This window comes from Oryctolagus cuniculus, chromosome 15 (genome assembly GCF_964237555.1).
Source record: "Oryctolagus cuniculus chromosome 15, mOryCun1.1, whole genome shotgun sequence".
Classification (NCBI taxonomy): domain Eukaryota; kingdom Metazoa; phylum Chordata; class Mammalia; order Lagomorpha; family Leporidae; genus Oryctolagus; species Oryctolagus cuniculus.
In genome coordinates, this window is record NC_091446.1 from 5,786,070 (window position 1) to 5,807,294 (window position 21,225).

The 21,225-nt window shown below is 49.1% G+C and overlaps 1 protein-coding gene across 8 annotated transcripts in view; it reads left to right on the forward strand.

The window, feature by feature from the left end:
- The window catches only part of DHX32 (DEAH-box helicase 32 (putative)), a 66,870-nt gene that overhangs the window by 15,825 nt on the left and 29,820 nt on the right, over window positions 1–21,225 (forward strand). For 7 of the 8 annotated variants that reach the window (XR_011382191.1, XR_007914499.2, XM_051833498.2 and 4 more), the window contains 3 exons: window positions 1,565–2,083; window positions 12,756–12,949; window positions 20,490–20,862. Coding sequence is in view for 6 of the 8 variants with exons in the window: in XM_051833498.2 (XP_051689458.2) it covers window positions 1,805–2,083; window positions 12,756–12,949; window positions 20,490–20,862 (846 nt within the window). In the remaining 2 variants the exon portion in view is untranslated. Of the gene's footprint in view, window positions 1–1,564; window positions 2,084–3,159; window positions 10,686–11,046; window positions 12,950–20,489; window positions 20,863–21,225 lie in introns of those variants that run through there. The other variant, XM_070057074.1, reaches the window with a different exon arrangement.

The window sequence follows — 21,225 nt, forward strand, 5'->3', positions numbered from 1 at the left end:
TAATCGGAACAAAGAAAAATGTAAGATTAAATTGATCTCCACTTAGGCAGTAGAACTCTGATGCTTGGAGACCTCAGAATTCACTGTCCTGTGACCTCAGGTTGCAGATCTCTGTGGGTTTAGTCTCACCCCACAGAGAAGAGTTTGCAAGTGCACCCATATTAGGATGATTGTATTGAATGCCATTATAATTCCATCTTAATTTTGAGATAGCTTTCAGAATGAATTTTTAAGGATGCTACCTGCATAGAGCTAAAAAGTCCTCCTCACACTCTGGTAGTCTGTTTCGTCCTCTTTTAGCTTATCTCTGAGTTTTTGTAAGGTCTCTTCTGCTCCTGCATCCACCCTAAAAATATACTTCATGTGTTTCTCTAGGCCTATTTTATTTTCTTAAGATTTATTTATTTGAAGGACAGAATTACAGAGACAGGTAGAAACAGAGAGAAAGGTCTTCCATCTGATGGTTCACTCCCCAAATGGCCGCAACGGCCGGAGCTGCGCCAGTCCGAAGCCAGGAGCCAGGAGCTTCCTCTGGGTCTCCCACACGGGTGCAGGGGCCCAAGGACTTGGGCCGTCTTCTGCTGCTTTCCCAGGCCACAGCAGAGAGCTGGATCAGAAGAGAAGCAGCCTTAACTAGAACTGGCACCCATATGGGATGCCAGCGCTTCAGGCCAGGGCATTAACCCTCTGTGCCGGCCCCACTTGATTGTTTTTTGAAGTTTGACCTGGTTAACGTGCAAGAGGCTGATCTTCAGCAATGTGATCAGACTTTTTTCTCTCTTGATTGCTAGTGGTTGGAAGAGGAAAGATCATTACCTGACATGCAGGGGAAAACTCTTCCCCTCGGAGGTAATTTCTCTCCTTCTGCAATAAAAGGTGTGTTTTTCTGACTGCTGAAATTCCTAGGTTTTCAAGACTAAGGAATCTCAAGAAATACAGTGAAGAGTTCTGGTTTCGTTAACAAAAGACTTTATTAATAAAAACTAGCAGTAACCTCAAGAGGAAAGCTTGAATAACTTCACTTCCCTGGCTTGACTCTCCAAACTGGCACAGGCAAATGTTAAATGAAAGGTGTTTTTTTTTTTTTTATGCTTTATTTTGAACTAGAGTATTACTTTAAAAAGAAAAAAAAAGGTAGTAACAGACTTCTTATAGCCAGCATAAGGGGAGCACTCCCGGCCTTCACAGTTCTGGCTTTTATAAGGTCCAGCATCTCTTTTGTCCTGGGATTAGGTGGCCACGTGACTGGCTAGCCTCAATCACAACGGCAGGCCCCCTGTTGCTGTCTGTTCACAGGGCTGCCCATGCAGAGGCCTGTAATAGAGGTCAGGCCCGGAGCACCCGGCCCAGCACAGAATCCTTCTCCACCCAGCCAAGGGAAAGATGGCCTCCAGCTGAACTCGGAGAACTAAGTGTAGGTGATTCCCGGACTTTTAAGCAGACAGCAGAAGTGACAGACAGTAGCCAGTTAGGAGAAAGCGACAGTGCTCTTGTTTGGATGCCTGTGCTTTCTAGCGTCTTGAGTTTGTGCCTGATTTCACAGTGTACTCTGTCTGTTTTTCAGTGTGGTTCGTTGGCAGTTATTTAACGTGCTGAAAAGTGCCGGCAGCAGTCAGCACGTGGGTGCCACCGCAGCGGAGAGCGGTGCGGTCTGCGGAATTTCACCTGCCGGAACCTCGCACTGGCCTCCTGGGCCTGGGCGTCTGCGTCTGTGTGAGTAGACCTTCCACCCTGCCGCGATGGGTTATTGACAGGAGAAACCCGACTGTGGGATGTCAGCCGCCTGAGATCCCTGTTGGACAAGATGGAAGAGGAGCTGGAATGTCCAAACTCGTCCCCGGAAAAACGCTATTTTCCGGAATCCCTGGATTCCAGTGATGGAGATGAGGACGGCGTTTTGGCCTGTGAGGACTTGGAACTGAACCCTTTTGATGGACTGCCCTACTCGTCACGCTACTACAAGCTTCTGAAGGAGAGAGAGGACCTCCCGATATGGAAGGAGAAGTACTCCTTCATGGAGAGCCTGCTGCAGAGCCAGGTCGTGATCGTCTCGGGAGGTGCCAAGTGCGGCAAGAGCTCTCAGGTGAGTGACAGCCCGCACGCTGGCACGTCGCACTGTCACCTCAGTCACTGCAGGTCCCAGCAGCCTCCCGCCTAGGAACAGTCATACCCAAGCCAAACAGCAGAGAAGATTCGCAATTCAGGGGCAACCTCTAGGTCACTTACCTAATTTTATTCATTTCAAAGCCAGCTGAACTGCATTAACACTTAGATCTGTGTTTGGTGTACCACTGACTTCTCTCTTAATAGGTGGGAAGAAATCCATTCGCATTAGCACAGTGTGCCTACTGGACTTTAAAAACGTGAGCGATGTTTGCCCACTGTGGTTTGTGCATGCCCAGTGGTCTGATCACCAGGGTGGGAAGATGTGCTTGTTGGTGAAGGGGCTGTCAAAATTCAAAAGCACAAAGAAATGACTGAGTAGCCAGCTAAGATCCAGGCCTGGGGTCACACAAGGCGAGGATTAAAGTTGTGAAAAGATGTGTGGGCTTTTTAAAACGATGCAGTTGATTGGAACACGGAACAGCTCATGAGTCCGGCAGCACTCGGGCCCGGAAGAGGCTCCCAGAGCCCTGCTGTAGGGCACTTGCACAGGCGGAAGGAAGATAGAATGTGCCTGGCGGGTTGGAAGATAGCCGTCAGCTGCTGGTGGGTGAGGTCTCCAGTTTCATTGTACTGTGTGCCTTGGGCTTTGGTTGGCTTACGCAGGAGCTTACGGAGCTGGCGCTGCCCCAGCCTAATGACCTCGTTTTTCTTTTCTTTTTTTTCTTTTTTTAAGATTTATTTATCTATCTATTTATTTGGAAGTCAGAATAAGAGAGAGAGAGACAGAAAGATCTTCCATCTGCTGGTTCACTCCCCAAATGGCCACACAGCCAGGGCTGGTTCAGGCCAAAACCAGGAGCCAGGAACTCTATCCATGTCTCCCACATGGGTGCCAGGGGTCTAAGTACTTGGGCCATCTTCTGCTGCTTCCCCAGGCACATTAGCAGGGAGCTGGATCAGAAGTGGAGCAGCTGGGACTTGAACTGGTGGCCATATGAGATGCCAGTGCTGCATCTGGTGCCTTAAACCCTTTGCCAACCCCAGTGAACCTTTTTTTTTTTTTTTCTAAAATAAAACAGGTAATGTAGGAAAGAAAGAAGTAAATTTTTCTGTCTTTCATAGTTCGTAACTAGTACTCCCTGTAACAAAAGACATTAACAGGAGAAAAGCAGACACGAGTTTATTAACAGGTACACCTCATGCGTACCTGGGACATCACGCAGCAGCCTGAGCAGAAGTCTAGAGTAGACCTCAGAGAAGGTGGTTACACTTCAGGCCTCGATGCCGTCATTCCCTGCAGTAAAGGGAGAAGAACAATGAACAGCCTGCCTGAGCTGAGCCGGGGTGGGGCTGCACCTTGCACAGTTGTGGGTCACTGTGCAGGCTGACCTTGGCCCCACTCTGCTGGGCACGTCTCTCTTGCAGAAGGGCAGCTTCTCAGAGCCACTTCTGCACCTGCCGTTTCTCTCAGTGGTCAGTGCGCCAAAGGTGCACGCTTTAGGATGGCACCTTCTGGTCTCCTGCAGTCACTTTTCAGGGTAGTGTGTCCTGAGCTCCCAGTGTCAGAGCGTTTGTGAACACTTCCTGTCCCATAAGTAAGAAAAGTAAACATTTCTAACTGAGCTCTAGTCACTGAATTTGAACTTGAAGTTTTGGCTTAAATGAGATCTGTATTTTACCCTCAAATTGGAGATTCTTGTGATGTGAGAATTAGGACAGAGCGCAGAGGTCATCTGATGGTACCCCTTCATCTCCAGATAACACAGTTGTGGCCCAGGGGATCTGAAAGCCACGTGATCTAGCGTCATCGCGTGACTTTCTGGATTGGAATGAAAAGAATTCTTTCCCCTGTATATTGCTGCCTTCACAGTGTTTATTATCTCTGGCGCCTACTTGTTTTAAGTGTAATTTGAAGCGGGGGAGGGCTTGACAAAAGATATTTTCAAGTCTAGTATCAAGGGTTTATTATGATTTGTTATGAAGAGTTGTTACAATGAATGATTTCAGTTCATCAAGATAATGCTGAGAACTGGATGGGTGTAATTTTCCTCATTTCTGGGGACAAATGTCAAGCTTAAACTTTTCTTAAAGTTTATTTTATAATAATTTCACATTTTACAAAAAAGTTACAAAAACAAGACAAAGATTTTCCTTACATTGTTCACCCAGGTACCCCAAGTGCAATACTGCTCAACACATTTCTTTGTCACTCCGTCTCTCCCTCTTCTTCCACACAAACGCATACGTGTCTGCACCCTGAGCCTCAGCAGTTGAGGGCACGATGGCTTTAACTCCACAGCCTTCGGTGAGTTCACTAGAAACTGCACAGTCACAATATAACTATCTGAGTCTGGAATATAATGTTGATAGCCGTGTGGTCGTTTCCAGACAACTGCATGAATTCCCCATCAGTGTATCTAAGAGATACACTTTTCTAGTCTGAAATCCAATCCCAGAATCACGGTGCAGTTAGTTCATTGTTAGGGTTGCTCAGTCTCCTTTGATCTGAAGCAGCTCCATAGTCTCTGCTTGTCCTTTGTGACCTTGACATTATTTTTAAAGCACAAGGCCTCCCTATCGCTCTCTGTCTCTCTTTCTGTTTGAGAGACAAGGAGACAGCAACAAGTAGGCGACAGAACAAGCTCCCATCTGGTTCACTCCCCAGATGCCGGCAACAGCCTGGCTAGGCCAAGCGAACCCAGGAGCCTGGGGTCAACCCAGGTCTCCCAGGAACTCAACCACCTGGGCCATCCCTGCTGCCTCCCAGGATGGACATTAGCAGGAAGCTGGAATCAGACTCCAGCCTGGGTTCTCTGCTGTGGGTGTAGGCGTCCAGCTCGATCTTGACCACCAGGCCAGACCCTCGCCGTGACCTTGACGTGTTCAAAGAGCAAAAGTCAGTTACTCTGTAGATGGTCCCCCAATTTCCTGTACAGCTAATAAAATTGGAACCCATCTGTGGTTTGCCAAGTCACGTTAGACACTGTCTCAGCACAGAGTAAGAATGCTCAGGCTTGAGTCTGAATGTGTCTGATGTTTTCTTAAGATTAGGGTCAAGCTGTGCCCCTGTGGTCTCCCTGCGGTACATCGGGAGGCAGGCGGTGTGGAGTCTTCCCATGCTGGGAGGTGGAGCTTGACCCTTGCTGAGGTGTCTGCCTGGTTCTAGCTCCTGTTTCCCTGTGGTCATTTGAGAGAAGAGTGCTTGGAAACCACGCAAAACGTGCTTCTCGGCATGCGTTCCCCACCAGTTAGCATCCTTTGGTGATCATCCTTTTCAGTTATTACATGGGTTGCAACAAAATGGTGATTTTTATCATTCTGATGTGGCTTCTGCATTTGCTATTTGGAATTCTTCTGCAAGGTCAAAGGCTGACCTTCTTCATCTTTGTCACTGTTTATTTACTGACTCGTGTCAGAGTGAGTAGATAAACTTTCATGTTACCTCATGGACACTCATTACAAAGCCCTTTAACTCTTGCTGACGTGATCTCTGGTGCGGTCAGTGGGAGCCGCCTGCACATGTCCAGCGTGTCTTCGACTTTACCCCACCATTTTTGAGCCCCCCCCCCTTTTTTTTTGGCTTCTGGATGCAGTGAGATGTCCAGGCTTTACAAGTGTGTGCCCTGTACCCCGTAGAAAGCGGCGGTTTCTCGCAGAGTCCTGGTCCTGGTGTTGAAGAGTGTATTTAGACATAGATCCTTGTCTTGCAAACCCAGAGCTCACGCAACGCCTCCGATCCTTGGAACTAACTGCGGGGTGTGTGTGGCCTCCCTGCTCCATGAGAGACGAGGCTGCCATCATCCACAGCCTCTTCTTACTTGTTCCTGAGTCTTCGAGTGCTCGCGGTGGGGTTTCAGAACGGCTAACCCACGCTAAAGTTGAGAAAAGATGTTTATAAATAAGTTTCCATTTAGAATACATGATCTGTAAAAATGAGGATTGTTATCGTGTGTTGTATTAATGCCTAGCACTGGCTGCCTTTGGAATTTTAAGTTGTTTATCATTCTGATAAATCTTGTCTTCTGTTAAGTGGGAGGGGCTTCCAGGGGCAGTATGTGTCTTCAGGTTAAGCTAAGTCAAAAATAATACAAAAACAGTGAGAAACTGTCTCTATTCCAAGCTAATCTTACTAGTAGGAATGTTGGTTGTTTGCTCAATTCTGGAAACAACTTGGTTAAAGAGTTTATGAGACACTTTTTTGTTCCTCAGAGTTTTTTTTTTTTTTTTCAGTTTTTCCATGATATGCATTTCCACAAACTTTTTTTTTTCAACTTTTATTTAATATAAATTTTGGAAGTACAACTTTTGGATTATAATGGCTTTTCCCCCCCCTAACCTCCTTCCCACCCACAACCATCCCATCTCCCATTCCCTCTCCCATCCCATTCTTCATCAAGATTCATTTTCAATTATCTTTATATACAGAAGATCAACTTAGTATATACTAAGTAAAGATTTCAACAGTTTGCACCCACACAGATACACCAAGTATAGAGTACTGTTTGGGTAGTAGTTTTACCATTAATTCGCATAGTACAACATTGATAGAGATCCTACATGGGGAGTAGGCGCACAGTGACTCCTGCTGTTGATTTAACAACTGACACTCTTATTTATGACGTCAGTAATCACCCGAGGCTCTTGTCATGAGCTGCCAAGGCTATGGGAGCCTCTAGAGTTCACAAACTCCGACCTTATTTAGACAAGGCCATAGTCAAAGTGGGAGTTCTCTCCTCCCTTCAGAGAAAGGTACCTCCTTCTTTGATGGCCCGTTCTTTCCACTAAGATCTCACTCACAGAGATCTTTCATTTAGGTGTTTGTTTTGTTTTGTTTTGTTTTGCCACAGTGTCTTGGCTTTCCATGCCTGAGAAACTCTCATGGGCTTTTTAGCCAGATCTGAATTTTAAGAGAGAAAAAAAAAGTCTGTGGTTGTCTGGTGCAGGTACAGTGGAGACTCTGGTGTCACTGCCATGGGGAGGAGCCCACTGCTCTCCTGCGCTCCCAGAGCCTTTTCCTGGTAGCCTTTTGGAGCAGACACCTGCATGAAATGGTGGCATTCTTGAGCTGTTTTGCTTGTTTCTGCCTCTCTAGCTTTTGTCACGAAATGTCCCTGGAGCGGGTGGATCTGTGGGGTGCATAAGCCTGGAGCAGCTGAGTAGCCCTGGACACCTCTGCCTTGCCGCCAGTGACTACTGGTAGATTCCACCTGATGCACTGCGTGTGCTGTGTGACAGACACCTGGTTCAGAAGGGGCCGGCTCCTCTGACAGCCGTGTCACTGAAGGACTCACAATGGGAGAGTTGGCCACCTGTAAGATGCTCTCCGCATGGGGAGTCTTGGTTCTGGTCCCAACGTAAAAGGCACCACACTTGTCACATGCTGGCGATGTTCAGAGAAGAAGGCAGAAGGGGAAGCAGCCCCCCCCCCCCCCGCCGCCCCAGGGCAGACTGCAGTGCCACACGAGGGCCTAGGGCCTCTGGTGCGGGAGCATCATGCCTCACAGAGGTGGCACTCCCCACTGCCTTCACTCTTAGTTAACCACACACGTGCTCACTGAGGCCGCCAGTCCCTGGCAGCAGGCGGGAAGGACAGCACGTTCCCTCTGGGATCGCTCGGGGTGTCTGCTGGCCCCAGCAGCAATGGAGAGAGCTGTGTGCAGGTGCTTGATGGCAGTGGAGAGAGCTGTATGCCCTTGACTGCTCCAGGTCTGCTGCAGGATCCTATTGGAGATCTCCCTGCAACCTACCCTGAGGGTCTGGACCCCGCCCTCCCGGAATCCAGCAGCCCAGTTGGGACGAGGGCGTCTTGGCTTCCCTGTCAGCATTTGTACAGTGTGGGCCCTCTAGTTACTGACGTCAGCGCACGAGGCCCTGATGGAGGCTGCACTGTGGTTACCCACGGACTCCTCCTACCTGTGCTCGTGGCAGCAGATCAGTCAGAGGCCAAGTGGTCCCCTCCCCGGCCGCAGATAAGAGGCCAGGGGTGCCGGCTCCCACCACCCACTCTTACATCGGCTGCCTCCCCTGCGTACCCCAGAGTTGAATCAGAGAAGCTGTTGGGACAGCATAAGGCCTGTGCCACTGCTCAGGCTTTTGTGTGTTCGGCTCATACAGACAGGACTGCATTTAGAAAAGGAATTGTGGGGCTGGCACCGCACTGCAGCAGGTTACACTGCCGCCTGCCGCACCAGCCTCCCATTTGGGTGCCAGTTCAAATCCTGGCTGCTCCATTTCTGATGCAGCTCCCTGCTAATACACCTGGGAAAGCAACAGAGGATGGCCCAAGGTCTTGGGCCCCTGTACCCACATGGAAGATGCCAATGAAGCTCCTGGCTCCTGGCTTTGTCCTGATCCAGCCCTGGTCATTGTGGCCATTTGGGGATTGAACCAGTAGATGGAAGATTCTCTCTGTCTCTCTCTCCCTCTCTCCCTCTCTCCCTCTCTCCCTCTCTCCCTCTCTCCCTCTCTCCCTCTTTCCCTCTCTCCCTCTCTCACTGTAACTGTTTCAAATAAAATAAATATTTTTTAAAAAGAAAAAAGGAATTTCTAGAATATGAAAAAATTAAGTGAATTTATAATGAAAACATCCACTGATTTCTGTTCACAAAGCTTCTAGACCAAATATATAGATTTGGGGCTTGTCTATTGCCAAAACTCCAGGTAAATTGCTTTGCAAATAGGGTTATTTATTTCATGTGTTAAGCGCTTTTCTATTTTTTTCACCACGCTCTACACCTTTTGCTAAGCACTTATTCCTTTGGAGTCTGAGTAGCCGAGAGTCCAGGGTCTGTATCCAGTGCCGAAGTGATACTGTTACCTTCATATTTATGTCTGGACTCGGCTCCTGGGAAGGTGCTGTGGTTCCTGCCTGCCTGGCTCCTGGGGGCAGCCCAGCGGCCGACACCTGGAGGGCCGCGTTTTCTGAATGCCGGGTGTGGGAATGAGCCCGCTAGCAGGCAGTAACTCATCACTGAGAAGAGTAAGGTGCTCTTGGCACGGTGACAAAGCGGCCCAGAGGGGGGTTCCTGGAGAGAACCGGATTCAAGACAAGCAGTGGTGAGGAGCAGGCCCCGCGTCCATCAGAAGGGCGCAGAAGGCCTGAGCTCTTTGTGCCGCTGTCGGCTCAAGCCCCTTGGTTATGACATTTCCCGCGTTTGCTGGGCCATGACTGTTGTCAGCCAGTCCTATGGAGTTTGCTGAAGTCACACTCAGGTCACACTCGGGATTGTGCCTCAGCTTGCCTGTGGCAGTTCAGGCCAGGGTGAGGGTGGGAATTCTAGCAAACAGGTCAGAGAATCTCACGTTGCCCTTTATTTCAGTTCAGTTTTCAGTTTGCATTCGCATCACTTGTTGTCACGATCCATGAGCAGCTGTTGCTGGAAGGGGGGCACAGCTGTGCAGTCAGAGCCACAGTCGGGTGCACCTGTCACCAGTTATGACTTCTCCTCGTCAGCAGACATCCCATAGATACGCGGGTGTTTTAGCTGGTGGTTCCACGGACCGTTCCCCTTGCTGAGTTCGTTTCTTTGCCTCTTGAGTGAAATGATTTGCTCTTGTAGAGGGAGGCACAGGGGGGAAAGGCCCCGCTGAATTGTGTGTCGTCATTTCCTGCTTCCAGGCCTAGTAATGCTTGCCTCATCTCACAGAGCTGTTTGTAGGAACAGGCAGGAGTAAGTGACATGCAGTCAAGGAGACAAGAGGCAGTGGCTGTGCCCGACCGGAGAGCAGTACCCACCAGGCATGTCCGGTGCTTCAGGAAAGTGGAGCAGATCATTTCAGCAATGGTTCTCTGTCGATGGACAGCAGGGTCCACGCTTATAGCCCTGTCCCTTGACCCTGCCCCCAGGCAAGACAGAGTCATGGAATGTCAGCTGCCGAGGGTCCCGTGGCTGCATGAGGATGCTCAGAGGCAGTGCTGGCACAGTGGGATCCCCCTGGCTGAGAACTGGAAGTCGGGGTCCATTCTGGCTGCTTCCTGGGAGTGTGATTTTGGACAGAGCACCTCTCGGGGTCCGCTTCCCCCATGGACAAGATGGGGGCATTGGCCCACAGGTCTTGCAGAGACTGCCTTCAGCTCTGACCCTCTGGGACCACCTAGCTGACCTGTAGCCTTGACCTCTCCCCTGGGTGCCAGGCCTGCTTTTCCAATGATCCCAGCATGGCTGCACTTGGGTGTGCTGTTGAGCTGACCTTCATGCTGACTCTCCCACAGGTTGTCCTCCTTCTTTTGTAACTCATCACCACCTCCCATCAAAAAAAAAAAAAACAAAAACAAAAACAAAACTTAACACTGTTCTTGTTAATGATACTGTTACCGTCATATTTATGTCTGGACTCGGCAATATTTACTTTCTTTCTATGTAAGTAGTCTGCTTGTGGGTACTGCTTGTTCTTCTCTTGCAACAATGCCACTGGATTTGATTATTCCTCTCCGATGCTAAGTCACTTCTTGGAAGTATCATGTCCTCATCATCCATCTGTCCATCCATCATCTGTCCAAATGTGTATTATCTCTGCTCTGTGTCAGGTACTCGATTGAGTACTGGGGACAAATTCAAAACATACATGTAGAGCTTGAGGTCGGCCGGCGCCGCGGCTCACTAGGCTAATCCTCCGCCTAGCGGCGCCGGCACACCAGGTTCTAGTCCCGGTCGGGGCGCCGGATTCTGTCCCGGTTGCCCCTCTTCCAGGCCAGCCCTCTGCTATGGCCAGGGAGTGCAGTGGAGGATGGCCCAGGTGCTTGGGCCCTGCACGCCATGGGAGACCAGGAAAAGCACCTGGCTCCTGGCTCCTGCCATCGGATCAGCGCGGTGCGCCGGCCGCGGCGGCCATTGGAGGGTGAACCAACGGCAAAGGAAGACCTTTCTCTCTGTCTCTCTCTCTCACTGTCCACTCTGCCTGTCAAAAAAAAAAAAAAAAACCATACATGTAGAGCTTGAGGTCATCCTGTCTAGTGGGAGGCGGGTTCAAACTAGCAGTTTTCATAGTTTTTCACATGAACGATGCTTGTCGTCTTGGCTAGCAACCCTAGACGTGGGCCCTGGAGTGAAGAGCACCAGTTTAAGAATCAAGGATTTGGCATGAATAAAAATTACCTGCTAGGGAGTGAGGGAGACAAAATTTTACATGAATTCTCACTTAGATTGGTGACCTTAAAATAAGTCAAGATAGACTAAATAAAATAATAGAATCTAAAAGTATTTCTGGACAGTTTAAGACACTAATTTGTCCTTCAAATATTTTTTGAGTCCGGGGATTATTTAATTACCGAGACAGATAGGTCTCAGCTCTCTCAGAGGGGAGTCTGGAGTCTGCCCCAGAACAGACCAGCAACCCCGTCTGGAAGTGCGCTGTGAGATCTCACACCTAGGGGGCGACAGCGAGCACCACGGGGAAAATAGGGGCATTCTTCTCACCCAGCCCCTTGGTTTGCAGGTAAGGAAACACAGCTCAGGACAGTCGTGATTTACTCAGAGCCAGGCCTGCAATGTCTCCTTTGTATTTCCTGATTCTTGTCTTGATTCTAGATTTCCTGAGGGCAGCGTCCTAAGCTTTCCCCTTTCATAGAACAAAGTAGGCCTTGAGGAAATGATAGTTTTCTACCTGTTGACAAGGCTGACACCTATCTTAGAGTGGAGGAAGTGCATTTGTGCTTTTAGTCACGGGGGAATCTGCAGTGTAACAACATTTTGGAGTTAATATTTTCTGTAAGTTTATTTTTAAATTACGGTGAGGATTAAAACCTAAGAATTCCATAAGTCTAGTAAATAGCAGATCTCAAGATAATTCAAGATGCTACACTTCTGAACACCTTAGTTTTATTTCAAAACACTCTTAGAATGATTGATTTTTAAAATTCATATAACAAAGCGTAAGTTATTGAGGGTGCCTTAAGATTGCAAATCAACTCAGTGGTTCTCTAATAAGTATTACAAATGAACTTGATAAAAAATCATATGCTTCACAATATATTTTAGAAAAAGGACTTTTAAAATAAAATGGCATAAGAGAAGCCTTGTGTGGAATTGACTTTCTGAATCTAAATGACTGATCATCTCATTGGATTTATTTTAAATTGTCTTTAAATAATAATAAATTATCGGTACATTTTAGCTTTTAATAGCAGAGAAATATTAAGTAGGCTTATGTGGGTATTATGATTATTTAGATTTAAATGTAAATCTTTGATATTAAGTCACTATTGTTTCATCTAAAGACTACTGAATATTTACATTGTTAAAACACAGTGGCTGACACCGGAAGCCGTATTTTTAATGGGACTTTCTTACAATCAGAACGACAGTAAGCATCTGTAACCATGCTAGCCTTTGGGGACACACAGCTTAGGTTAAAAACATTTCTTTCATTTTGCTCTTATCCCTCTTTTCTTCTGGAAGTCGGACTGACAGGTTGACGGCTTCAGTCCCCTGCTAACTCCTGTTTGTTCTTGCCTTCGTTTACTGGTAATAAGCATGTGTAATGCAAAGTGGTCAGAGTTTGGCTAAGAGACGATGCCACGCAGCCCACCGGTGGCTCGGTGGGGAGAGGCCTCATCGCTGACGAGCCCTGCCGTAGGACAGAGCTGCCGCGTGTTTGTCGTTGCTATGGTTTGCACAGCGGGAGCTGACCCTGTCTCTTTCCCGTTGAAGGTTCCTCAGTGGTGTGCTGAATACTGCCTTTCCATCCACTACCAGCACGGGGGCGTGATATGCACACAGGTCCACAAGCAGACGGCAGTCCAGCTTGCCCTGCGAGTAGCCGACGAAATGGATGTTAACATTGGTCACGAAGTTGGCTACGTGATCCCTTTTGAGAACTGCTGTACCAGTGAAACGATCCTGAGGTTGGTTTCTGGAAGTTTCATCTGCTGCCCTGATGACTCTTGGCTTGGGTTCTGCAGTCCCGAGAGCGTTGTCCTTGCCTGCCGTGCTCAGCACCCGGGCGATGGTAGCTGGTCTCCCCGTCACCAGCCTGACACACGCCAGTTGCTTTCTCACACTGGCATCACCGGAAGTTGCTCATCTCAGCTGCTTCCATGACTCCCATAATCCTCAGCGTAAAGGTACAACCTGTTACTTTGGACCCCAAACGCCCGCAGGCTCCCACTTCCAGAGTGCTGCCTCACAGTGGGTCTGCATTATTGCCGGTGCCACCGTGTGGGCCCCTGTCCCTCTCTGTGTGCCCACACCCCTGCCTTCATGCCCAGCAGCCCCTGTGCGTGGAATGCCTGTGTCTCTCCTGGGCTTGTCTCGTGCTGAGTGGTGCAGAGCCCCAGCTCTCCCACGGCATGAATCGGCAAACTCGCCGCTGGGCTTGGGGAATCCTTGCTGTCTCCCTCCACCACAGTGGTTCAGATCTGCATCTCTCAAATCGTCATTTTCAGAATCGTGTGGGTTCCATGAAGCCTTTTCTGTGGCTGCCACGGGTTACAGAATCTCTTGTTGTCGTTGTTGTTCAGATACATTGTGAGATTTCCTATGAATAAGTGTTCCAAAAGCTTGATAAAAAGGAGAAAAGAAAAAGCACAGAGAAAGCGGAAACACCGGAAAAGTCACTCTTTGGGCGTGTTACATCAAGGCCCCATAGAAGGCTGTGGTAGTCTGTGCAGCAGCCCCAGGACAGTCGGTCAGAGCATCCGGTCAACAGCCATGACGGTCCCGCAGGCTTCGGCTGCCCCAGGCACCGCCTGCCTGCCCGGGAGATCTGTGTCTGAGATCTGTGTCTCCGCACATCCGGAGCTGCCGGGGCAGCCTGCCAGCATGCCACGCACAGCACTTGGCAAGCTCTGCCTTAGAATGCCAGGCCAGGGTGGCTTTTGCACACCCACGCCTGCGGTGGCTGGCACACTTGCCCCATTCAGGATGCTCAGCCACTTCGACGGTGGCAGTGGGAGCCTGGCCCTGTCCCAGCCGAGCTGTGGCGCACCCTGGTGCAGTTCTGGTCCTCCTGAGTCACGGAACTGGTGTGCGCTTGTAACTTCTGCATTGTGTAAGTGCGTGTGAGCGAGCCAGAAGGAACGGCTAAGGCTCCCTGAAGCTTAGACACCCACAGACTAGCTGGAGAGCAGCACAGGACCACATGTACACATGGGGGGAAGGGCAGATTCATTCTGGACTTTTTTCCTTTTCAAGTAGTCTTTCAAATTATCTCCATTTTAATTAAATGTTGGCTATGACTAGGGCCTAAAGTTAATGCATTTATTTTAAATCTAATGCCATCAGACTCTGGAAACCCTTTGGAAAGAACTCATGGTATGGTTATTTTTCAAATGAAACATTATAGCAGTTTGTATCTTAATTAATACTAAGATAATTAATTGTATATGCCTAACTCCTTATCTTGTATCTGCATGGCTCTATTGAGAAGGCTACAAAGGTAAATAATTGTGGGGAGATTAACAATGTTGTCAGAGATCAGAGGTCAGACATGCCTCACCCTTCAAACATCCACCACATTTTGGAGGTGACTTTCGTGGGGTTGTTTTATGGTGAAAACCCAGGCATTCAGTTCTGACGGCCAAAGGACAACAGCTGACCCCAGAGCAGTCTTGGTTCTGATTGCACGTGGCACACCTTGGCTGACGTGACCAGTGCTCAGGTGTGCTGGGGCCACGTGTAAGGGCACCTTCCTTCCAGGTGGATGGAAATGGACGGCCTGGGTGACCACTGCAGGTTCTGCTTCCTTCTGCGTTGCTGCCCTGCCTTGTCCTCTCGTTTTGTGTTAAGATGTATTTGAAGGACAGAGTTACAGACAGGGAGAGACACAGAGAGAGAGAGAGAGAGAGAGAGAGAGAGAGAGATCTTCCTTCCACTGGTTCACTCCCAAAATGGCCACAGCAGCTGGGGCTAGGCCAGGCCAAAGCAGGAGCTAGGAACTCCTTCTGGGTCTCCCTCGTTGTGGCAGGGGTCCAATCACTTGGGCCATCTTCTGCTGCCTTCCCAGGTGCATTAGCAGGGAGCTGGATCGGAAGTGGGGCAGCTGGGACTTGAACTGGCACTGGATATGGGACGCTGGTGTCACAGGCAGTGGCTTAACCTGCGCCGCAGCACCAGCCTCTCTTGTTTTGCTTTCTTTACAGTTGCTCCTGTTGCCGGGGCACTGAACTTTCTTTTTCCACAGTGCATTTTCCCAGACCAGCCCAGAATCAGCAGTACCGTGCAGCATCGCTGTAAACAGTTGGAGCCTCAGGAAAGAGGCCAGAGCCGCTGAAAAGCCCCTTCTGCCATAAGAGAAAGCAGAACCCGATCTCTTCCCGGTAGTCTGTGTGCTGGAGAGGAGGCCGTAAAAGAGACTCCACCACTGACTGGCAGCCGTTCACAGCACACCTGACCTCTGATCCCTGTGCCTGTGGCCCCTCCCCAAGATGTGCAGGTTGGTACTCCTGCAAGAGCATTGTTGTGAGACCTGAACAAGTTAATATACGTGCCCAGCACACGGTATATGTGCGTGTTAGCTCTTTTTATCCTTTTAACTAGAACTCGATTCGTTCTTCTGGAGAGAAACACTAGCCATAATTCTGAATAATTTCAAATTCATTATCTATTTAAATTAGAGGATTTAAGTTTGATTACTGATCATATAAGATAATAAGATAATACTCTAGGGGCCAGCAATGTGGCACAGTTGGTAAAGCCGCCGCCTGCAGTGCCGGCATCGCATATAGGCGCCAGTTCAAGTCCCGGCTGCCCCACTTCTAATCCAGCTCTCTGCTATGGCCTGGGAAGGCAGTAGACAATGGCCCAAATGCTTGGGCCCCTGTACCTATGTGGGAGACCCAGAAGAAGCTCCTGGCTCCTGGCTTCAGATCAGCTCAGCTCCGGCCATTGTGGCCAACTGGGGAGTGAACCAGCAGATGGAAAACCTCTGTCTCTCTGCCTCTGCCTCTCTGTAACTCTGCTTCACAAAATAAATAAATAAATATTAAAAAAAAAAAACATTTTTAAGAAAGATAATTTATATATTTTTTTTCATTTTCTTTGTACCCCTTTAGTGTCCCATCCTTCAGACATGATAGGCACTCAGTAAAGCTGTCTTTATGCCTGCTACCGTTTATTTGGGTGCCATATTTACCAATTTTTTAGTTCATTTTAGAGCTTTTTTCAGGTCTTTTTTGAAACAGTGGGTACCTGAATATTATATACCTAAATTAGTCTTTTTGAACTACATATCAGTCTTTAGAAGTGACACAGATTTCATATACTGACCTTTTTAGTTTTGAAAGCTGAAAAGTTCTCAAATTTTTGTTAAAGTCAAATTCATTATATATATGTGCTTCAAAAAGTGCATGGAAAAATGGAATTGAAAGCTAAGTTTGTGGTTCTAAGTAGGTGTATTTCTTTTCATTAAGCTTTGCTAGGAAGGAAGGGAAAGAAGTGTATTTTGATTCAAAAAAAAGTTTTGAAATTCACCCAGTTTTTCCATATGCATTTTTAATGACTTTATTGAAGACCCTCTATATACATGGGTTTGAAATTGTTTTGTACCAAAGTAAACTCTTCTTACTCCATTGTCCTTGAAGTTTTTGAAATACTCTCATGCTTCTAGACAATATTAGTAAAGCTTTTAAATATTTTAGCATTTTTAGCTTTTTGAAATTATATCTTAAGAATTTAAAATGTAGATTGCACTTCCTGAGATCTTGGCTGTGTATCTGTGTATTTTTCACGTTGTTATCAGCAGCGGCACTTTCTAAAGCATTATACACACAATATCTTACTAACATAAAAGTAAGAAATACATCCCTGTGATAAGTAGGAAAAATAGGAAGATTTGTACTGTAAGTTTTAGGACCAAGCCTTCCTGATTCCTTGGTGTTTATATTATCATCCGGGAGGCCTTGCCTGCTCAGTCTAGTAGAATTTTAAATGTCACTGTCATGTACATGTCTTAGCGAATCCTAGGTACATCAACATTACACATACGCCCCTCCACTTTGCCAGCCACACTGCTTCCATACGGGCAGAGCTTGGGTGCGTTCTGCTGGAAAGGGAACAGAGATTCAACTTCTCACCCTGAGGAAGTGACATTGATTAGAACGGTGCATTTCGAAGCAAGAGGCAGTAGTCACTTGCATCATTAGGTCACACTTAGTGACCTCAGCCAAAGACCAGGAAGTATCTGCATTTTGCACAGAGTGTTACACTGTAGCAATCAAGCTGTTTTCCTGTTTGAGAAAAGGAATGATTTATCGTTAGTCATTTGGCCGGTTCCTGGGGTGACAGCAGAAAGGAAGAGAAAGGCAGGGAGCCAAGGCTTTGTTCTCCAAAAGCTACACAGAGGAAGAACGTGACCTCATCCTCACCAAAGTCCTGGGGTCTTGGTGACGTAACAGTGACCCAGATGTACCAGCTATCCAGATACAAGCCTGGCTGTATCAGCTCAGCCAGCCTTCCTGGGCCTCAGTTCCCTTCTTCATAAATACGAGCTGATGATGGCGACCTTGAAGACTTACCTGCAGGTTACACGCCAGCACTTCACCTGGCAGGCCTCAGGGCCTTCACGAGCGCGTGTTTCCTTCCTTTTCTTTCTTTCTTGAAGGGTTAATCGAGGACCACTCCAGGTTCCGTAGGGTTCAGCCGGGGTCTGTTCACGAGTAAGGTTTGCTGCAGGAGCAAGCGTTGCACCTAGCAGTTAGAAGCTGCTGTCGGGGCCAGTGTGTGGCGCAGCAGGTAAAGCCTGCAAGCCGGCATCCCGCCCACTGTGGATCCAGCTCCCTGCTGATTCGCCTGGGAGAGCAGCAGAAGGTGGCCCCAGTGCACCTATTTGGGAGACCTGGAAGAGGCTCCTGGCTTTGGACTGGCCCAGCCCCAGCCCCAGCCCCAGCCGTTGCAGCCTTTTGAGGAGCAAACCAGCAGATGGAAGATCTCTGTCTCTTCCTCTTTCACTGTAACTCTATCTTTCAAATGAATAAAATAAATCTTTAAAAAAACAAAACTGCTATCCCACAGTTCCTGGCCCTTCCCAGCTCATTCCAGGGTCCCTCCAGTGCAGACCCTGGGAGACAGCAGTGATGGCTCAAGTAATCTGTTTCCTGCCAACCACAGGAGAGACCCGGATTGATCCTGGCTCCTGACTTCAACTCTGGTCCAATTCCAGCCTTTGTGTGTGGGTATTTGGGGAATGAGCCAGTGGATGAGAGCTTACTGTCTTTTGTTACAGTGAAAGGATACAAAGCAAACCCATATAAAGGGCAATGGTGACTGGGGTGAGGTGCAGAGGAAACCAGGGGCAGAGGCCTCTCCCAGTGGGTGGCATGGACTCTGCAGCTGTCCTCCAGCAGCGAGTGTGACAAGTAGTACGGTCTGTAGTGGAGCTTCCACTGGAGGTCGTTCAGGGCTGGTCACATGGGCACCATCTGCCTATTACGTCCAAAATTCCCGACTCCCAGAAGAAAGGCAAATGTTCAGCATAAACTGTGTTGCTCAACAGTTGAGGCAGAGTCCTGGGAGGCTTGAGTCACCCTCCCCATATCTACTTCCCAGAGAGCAGCAAGGGCCGACCTTGCAAGCCAGCGTTTCTCGGCACTGCGGTCCCAGGACCACGCGTACCAAAGTAGGAATACAGTACTTTATGGATAGAAAGCTTAAAGAACTAGCGTCTTCAGGCAATAATATAGAGAAATATGTAACTAGTATCAAGGATATTTTCATAGCGTTGAATGACTAATGGGCGGTTATTTTCATTATTTTTTAAAGATGCATTTGTTTACTTGAAGGGCAGAGTTACAGAGAGAGAGCGAGATCTTCCATCCGCTGGTTCATTCCCTAAATGGCCACAATGGCCGGAGCTGCGCCGATCCAAAGCCAGCAGCCAGGAGCTTTCTCCAGGTCTCCTGCGTGGGTGCAGGGGCCCAAGCTTGGGCCATCCTCCACTCCTTTCCCACGCCATTAACAGGGAGCTGAATCAGAAGTGGAGTGGCTGGGCCGTGAACTGGTGCCCATATGAATTGCTGGCACTGCAGACAGAGACATTACCCACTACACCACAGTGCCAGCCCCTATTTTTATTATTTAAAAAATAAGATCCCAACAGCTAATGTGGGAAGGGAGGTAGCCAGCAAGGAGGAGCGGAGGCCTGCCAGCTCCCGCACTGCAGCCCCATGTGTACCACAGCCCCCTCCTCGCCAAGCACAGGGGCCAGAGACCACTGCTGGGTAGAAATGTCCAGTGTGCTGTGTTCCTGTGATGCCCTTTAGATCATAATAAAATAGCTATGGCCAACATACCTACTCCATCACTCACCTGACGCCATGACACTTCCAAGCTTCCCACAGAATGGGGGTGCGCAAGCCCTGCCCCCAACTCTACCCCTTTTGAAATCCAATTCAGCCGTGCCTCGGGCACCAGCCCCTGTGCCTCCCAGGACTGAGGGGACAGCACCACACCCAGAGGGGGGCAGTGCTCGCCCTCTCGAGGTTATCGGCACTTCCTCCCCGTGTGGACTTGCCCTTTGCCTGTATGTATGTCTCACTTCTCGCCAACCCTGTCTACATCTCTTCCTTGTATTCTTTCTTGCGTGGTGACAAGAACCCAGGCCGAGCCCAGCCACGGGCCACCCCCCAGCAGAACCACCAGAGAACCCCACCGGAATCACTACACCCCCAGCAGAACCACTACACCCCCAGCAGAACCACCAGGGAACCCCACCAGCATCACTACACCCCCAGCAGAACCACCAGGAAACCCCAGCAGAACCACTACCCCCCCAGAACCACCAGGGAACCCCACCAGCATCACTACACCCCCCCCAGAACCACCAGGGAACCACCAGAACCACTACACCCCCCAGAACCACCAGGGAACCCCCAGCATCACTAGTGGTCCCTCCCCTCCCAGGGATCCGGGCGTTTGCAGCTCCCCTCAGATAGGTGGCTTCTTGGTAGGTGCTTTGCTTGATGACCTCTGAGCGGCATTTCAGCCTTGCTGAAGCTGACGTCTTGGTGACGTCGTCTCCCACAGCAAGCCACCAGCACCGATGCCCCACAGTGGGCCTCGCTGGCCCTGGCCTGAGCCAGGGTTGTCCTTGTATCCTTGAAAACTGTACACTTTTGCTTCGAGTTCTCCCACTGCTGATATGCTAACCTGCCAAGGGTCTTTTATGGTGATTTCTTTTTGTTTATAACGCAGAGGGCAGACATTAAACACAACTCCTGTTTTATTTGAAGTAAACATTTAGGCAGAGGTTTTTAAGCTGGGATTCAGCAACGGCCTTTAGGACAGTCTGTGAACATACACAGTGGGGGCAAATTTTGTGTACGTCTGTGTTTGTGGGTCGGCAGATTTTATCAGCCCAAGGGAGCCTGGGCTCCAAGAGAGAGAGGGAAAGGGGGGCATGCTGCCGTGACTTGGGTCGGCGTGGTCTCACCTCCCTGTTCTTCCTGCCAGGTATTGCACCGACGATATGCTGCAGAGGGAGATGATGTCCAACCCCTTTCTGGGTAGCTATGGGGTCATCATCGTAGATGACGTGCACGAAAGAAGCATTGCCACGGACGTGCTGCTCGGACTTCTGAAAGACGTTCTGCTCGCGAGACCAGAACTGAAGCTCATCATTAACTCCTCGCCACTGCTGATCGGCAAACTCAGCTCCTACTACGGAGACGTGCCCCTCATAGAGGTGAAGAGCAAGCACGCCGTGGAGGTCGTGTACCTCAGTGGTGCTCAGAAGGACTCTTTGAAGTCGATTTTGAGCCTGATCTTTGAAATCCACCACTCGGGTGAGAAGGGTGACATCGTAGTCTTTCTGGCCTGTGAACAAGTAAGTGCGTAAAGTTCTAAGTCAACCGAATACATAACACAGGGCCTCATCTGGGAGGCCTGTAATACACACACAGGTCTCTGCTTGACACTTAACTGTTTAAATATTGGCTTCTGTCACACTCCTTTTTGTAGACTTACCAAGAAGCAGGGTAAATAAAACCCGTGCCTAAAAGGAGAACCAGGGCAGTTTCTCAAAGTCACACGCCGTTCTGACAACAAAGACGTGGGACGCATGTGGGGGGAGGGGGAGGAGGGTCCCCAGCAGCCTCCCTTCTGGCCCAGGCCCGCAGGGTGCTGCCCAGCGCAAGGCTAGTGCCTCGTGGGCTCGCTCCAAACAGCACCCCCTCGGTGCTGCAGAGGC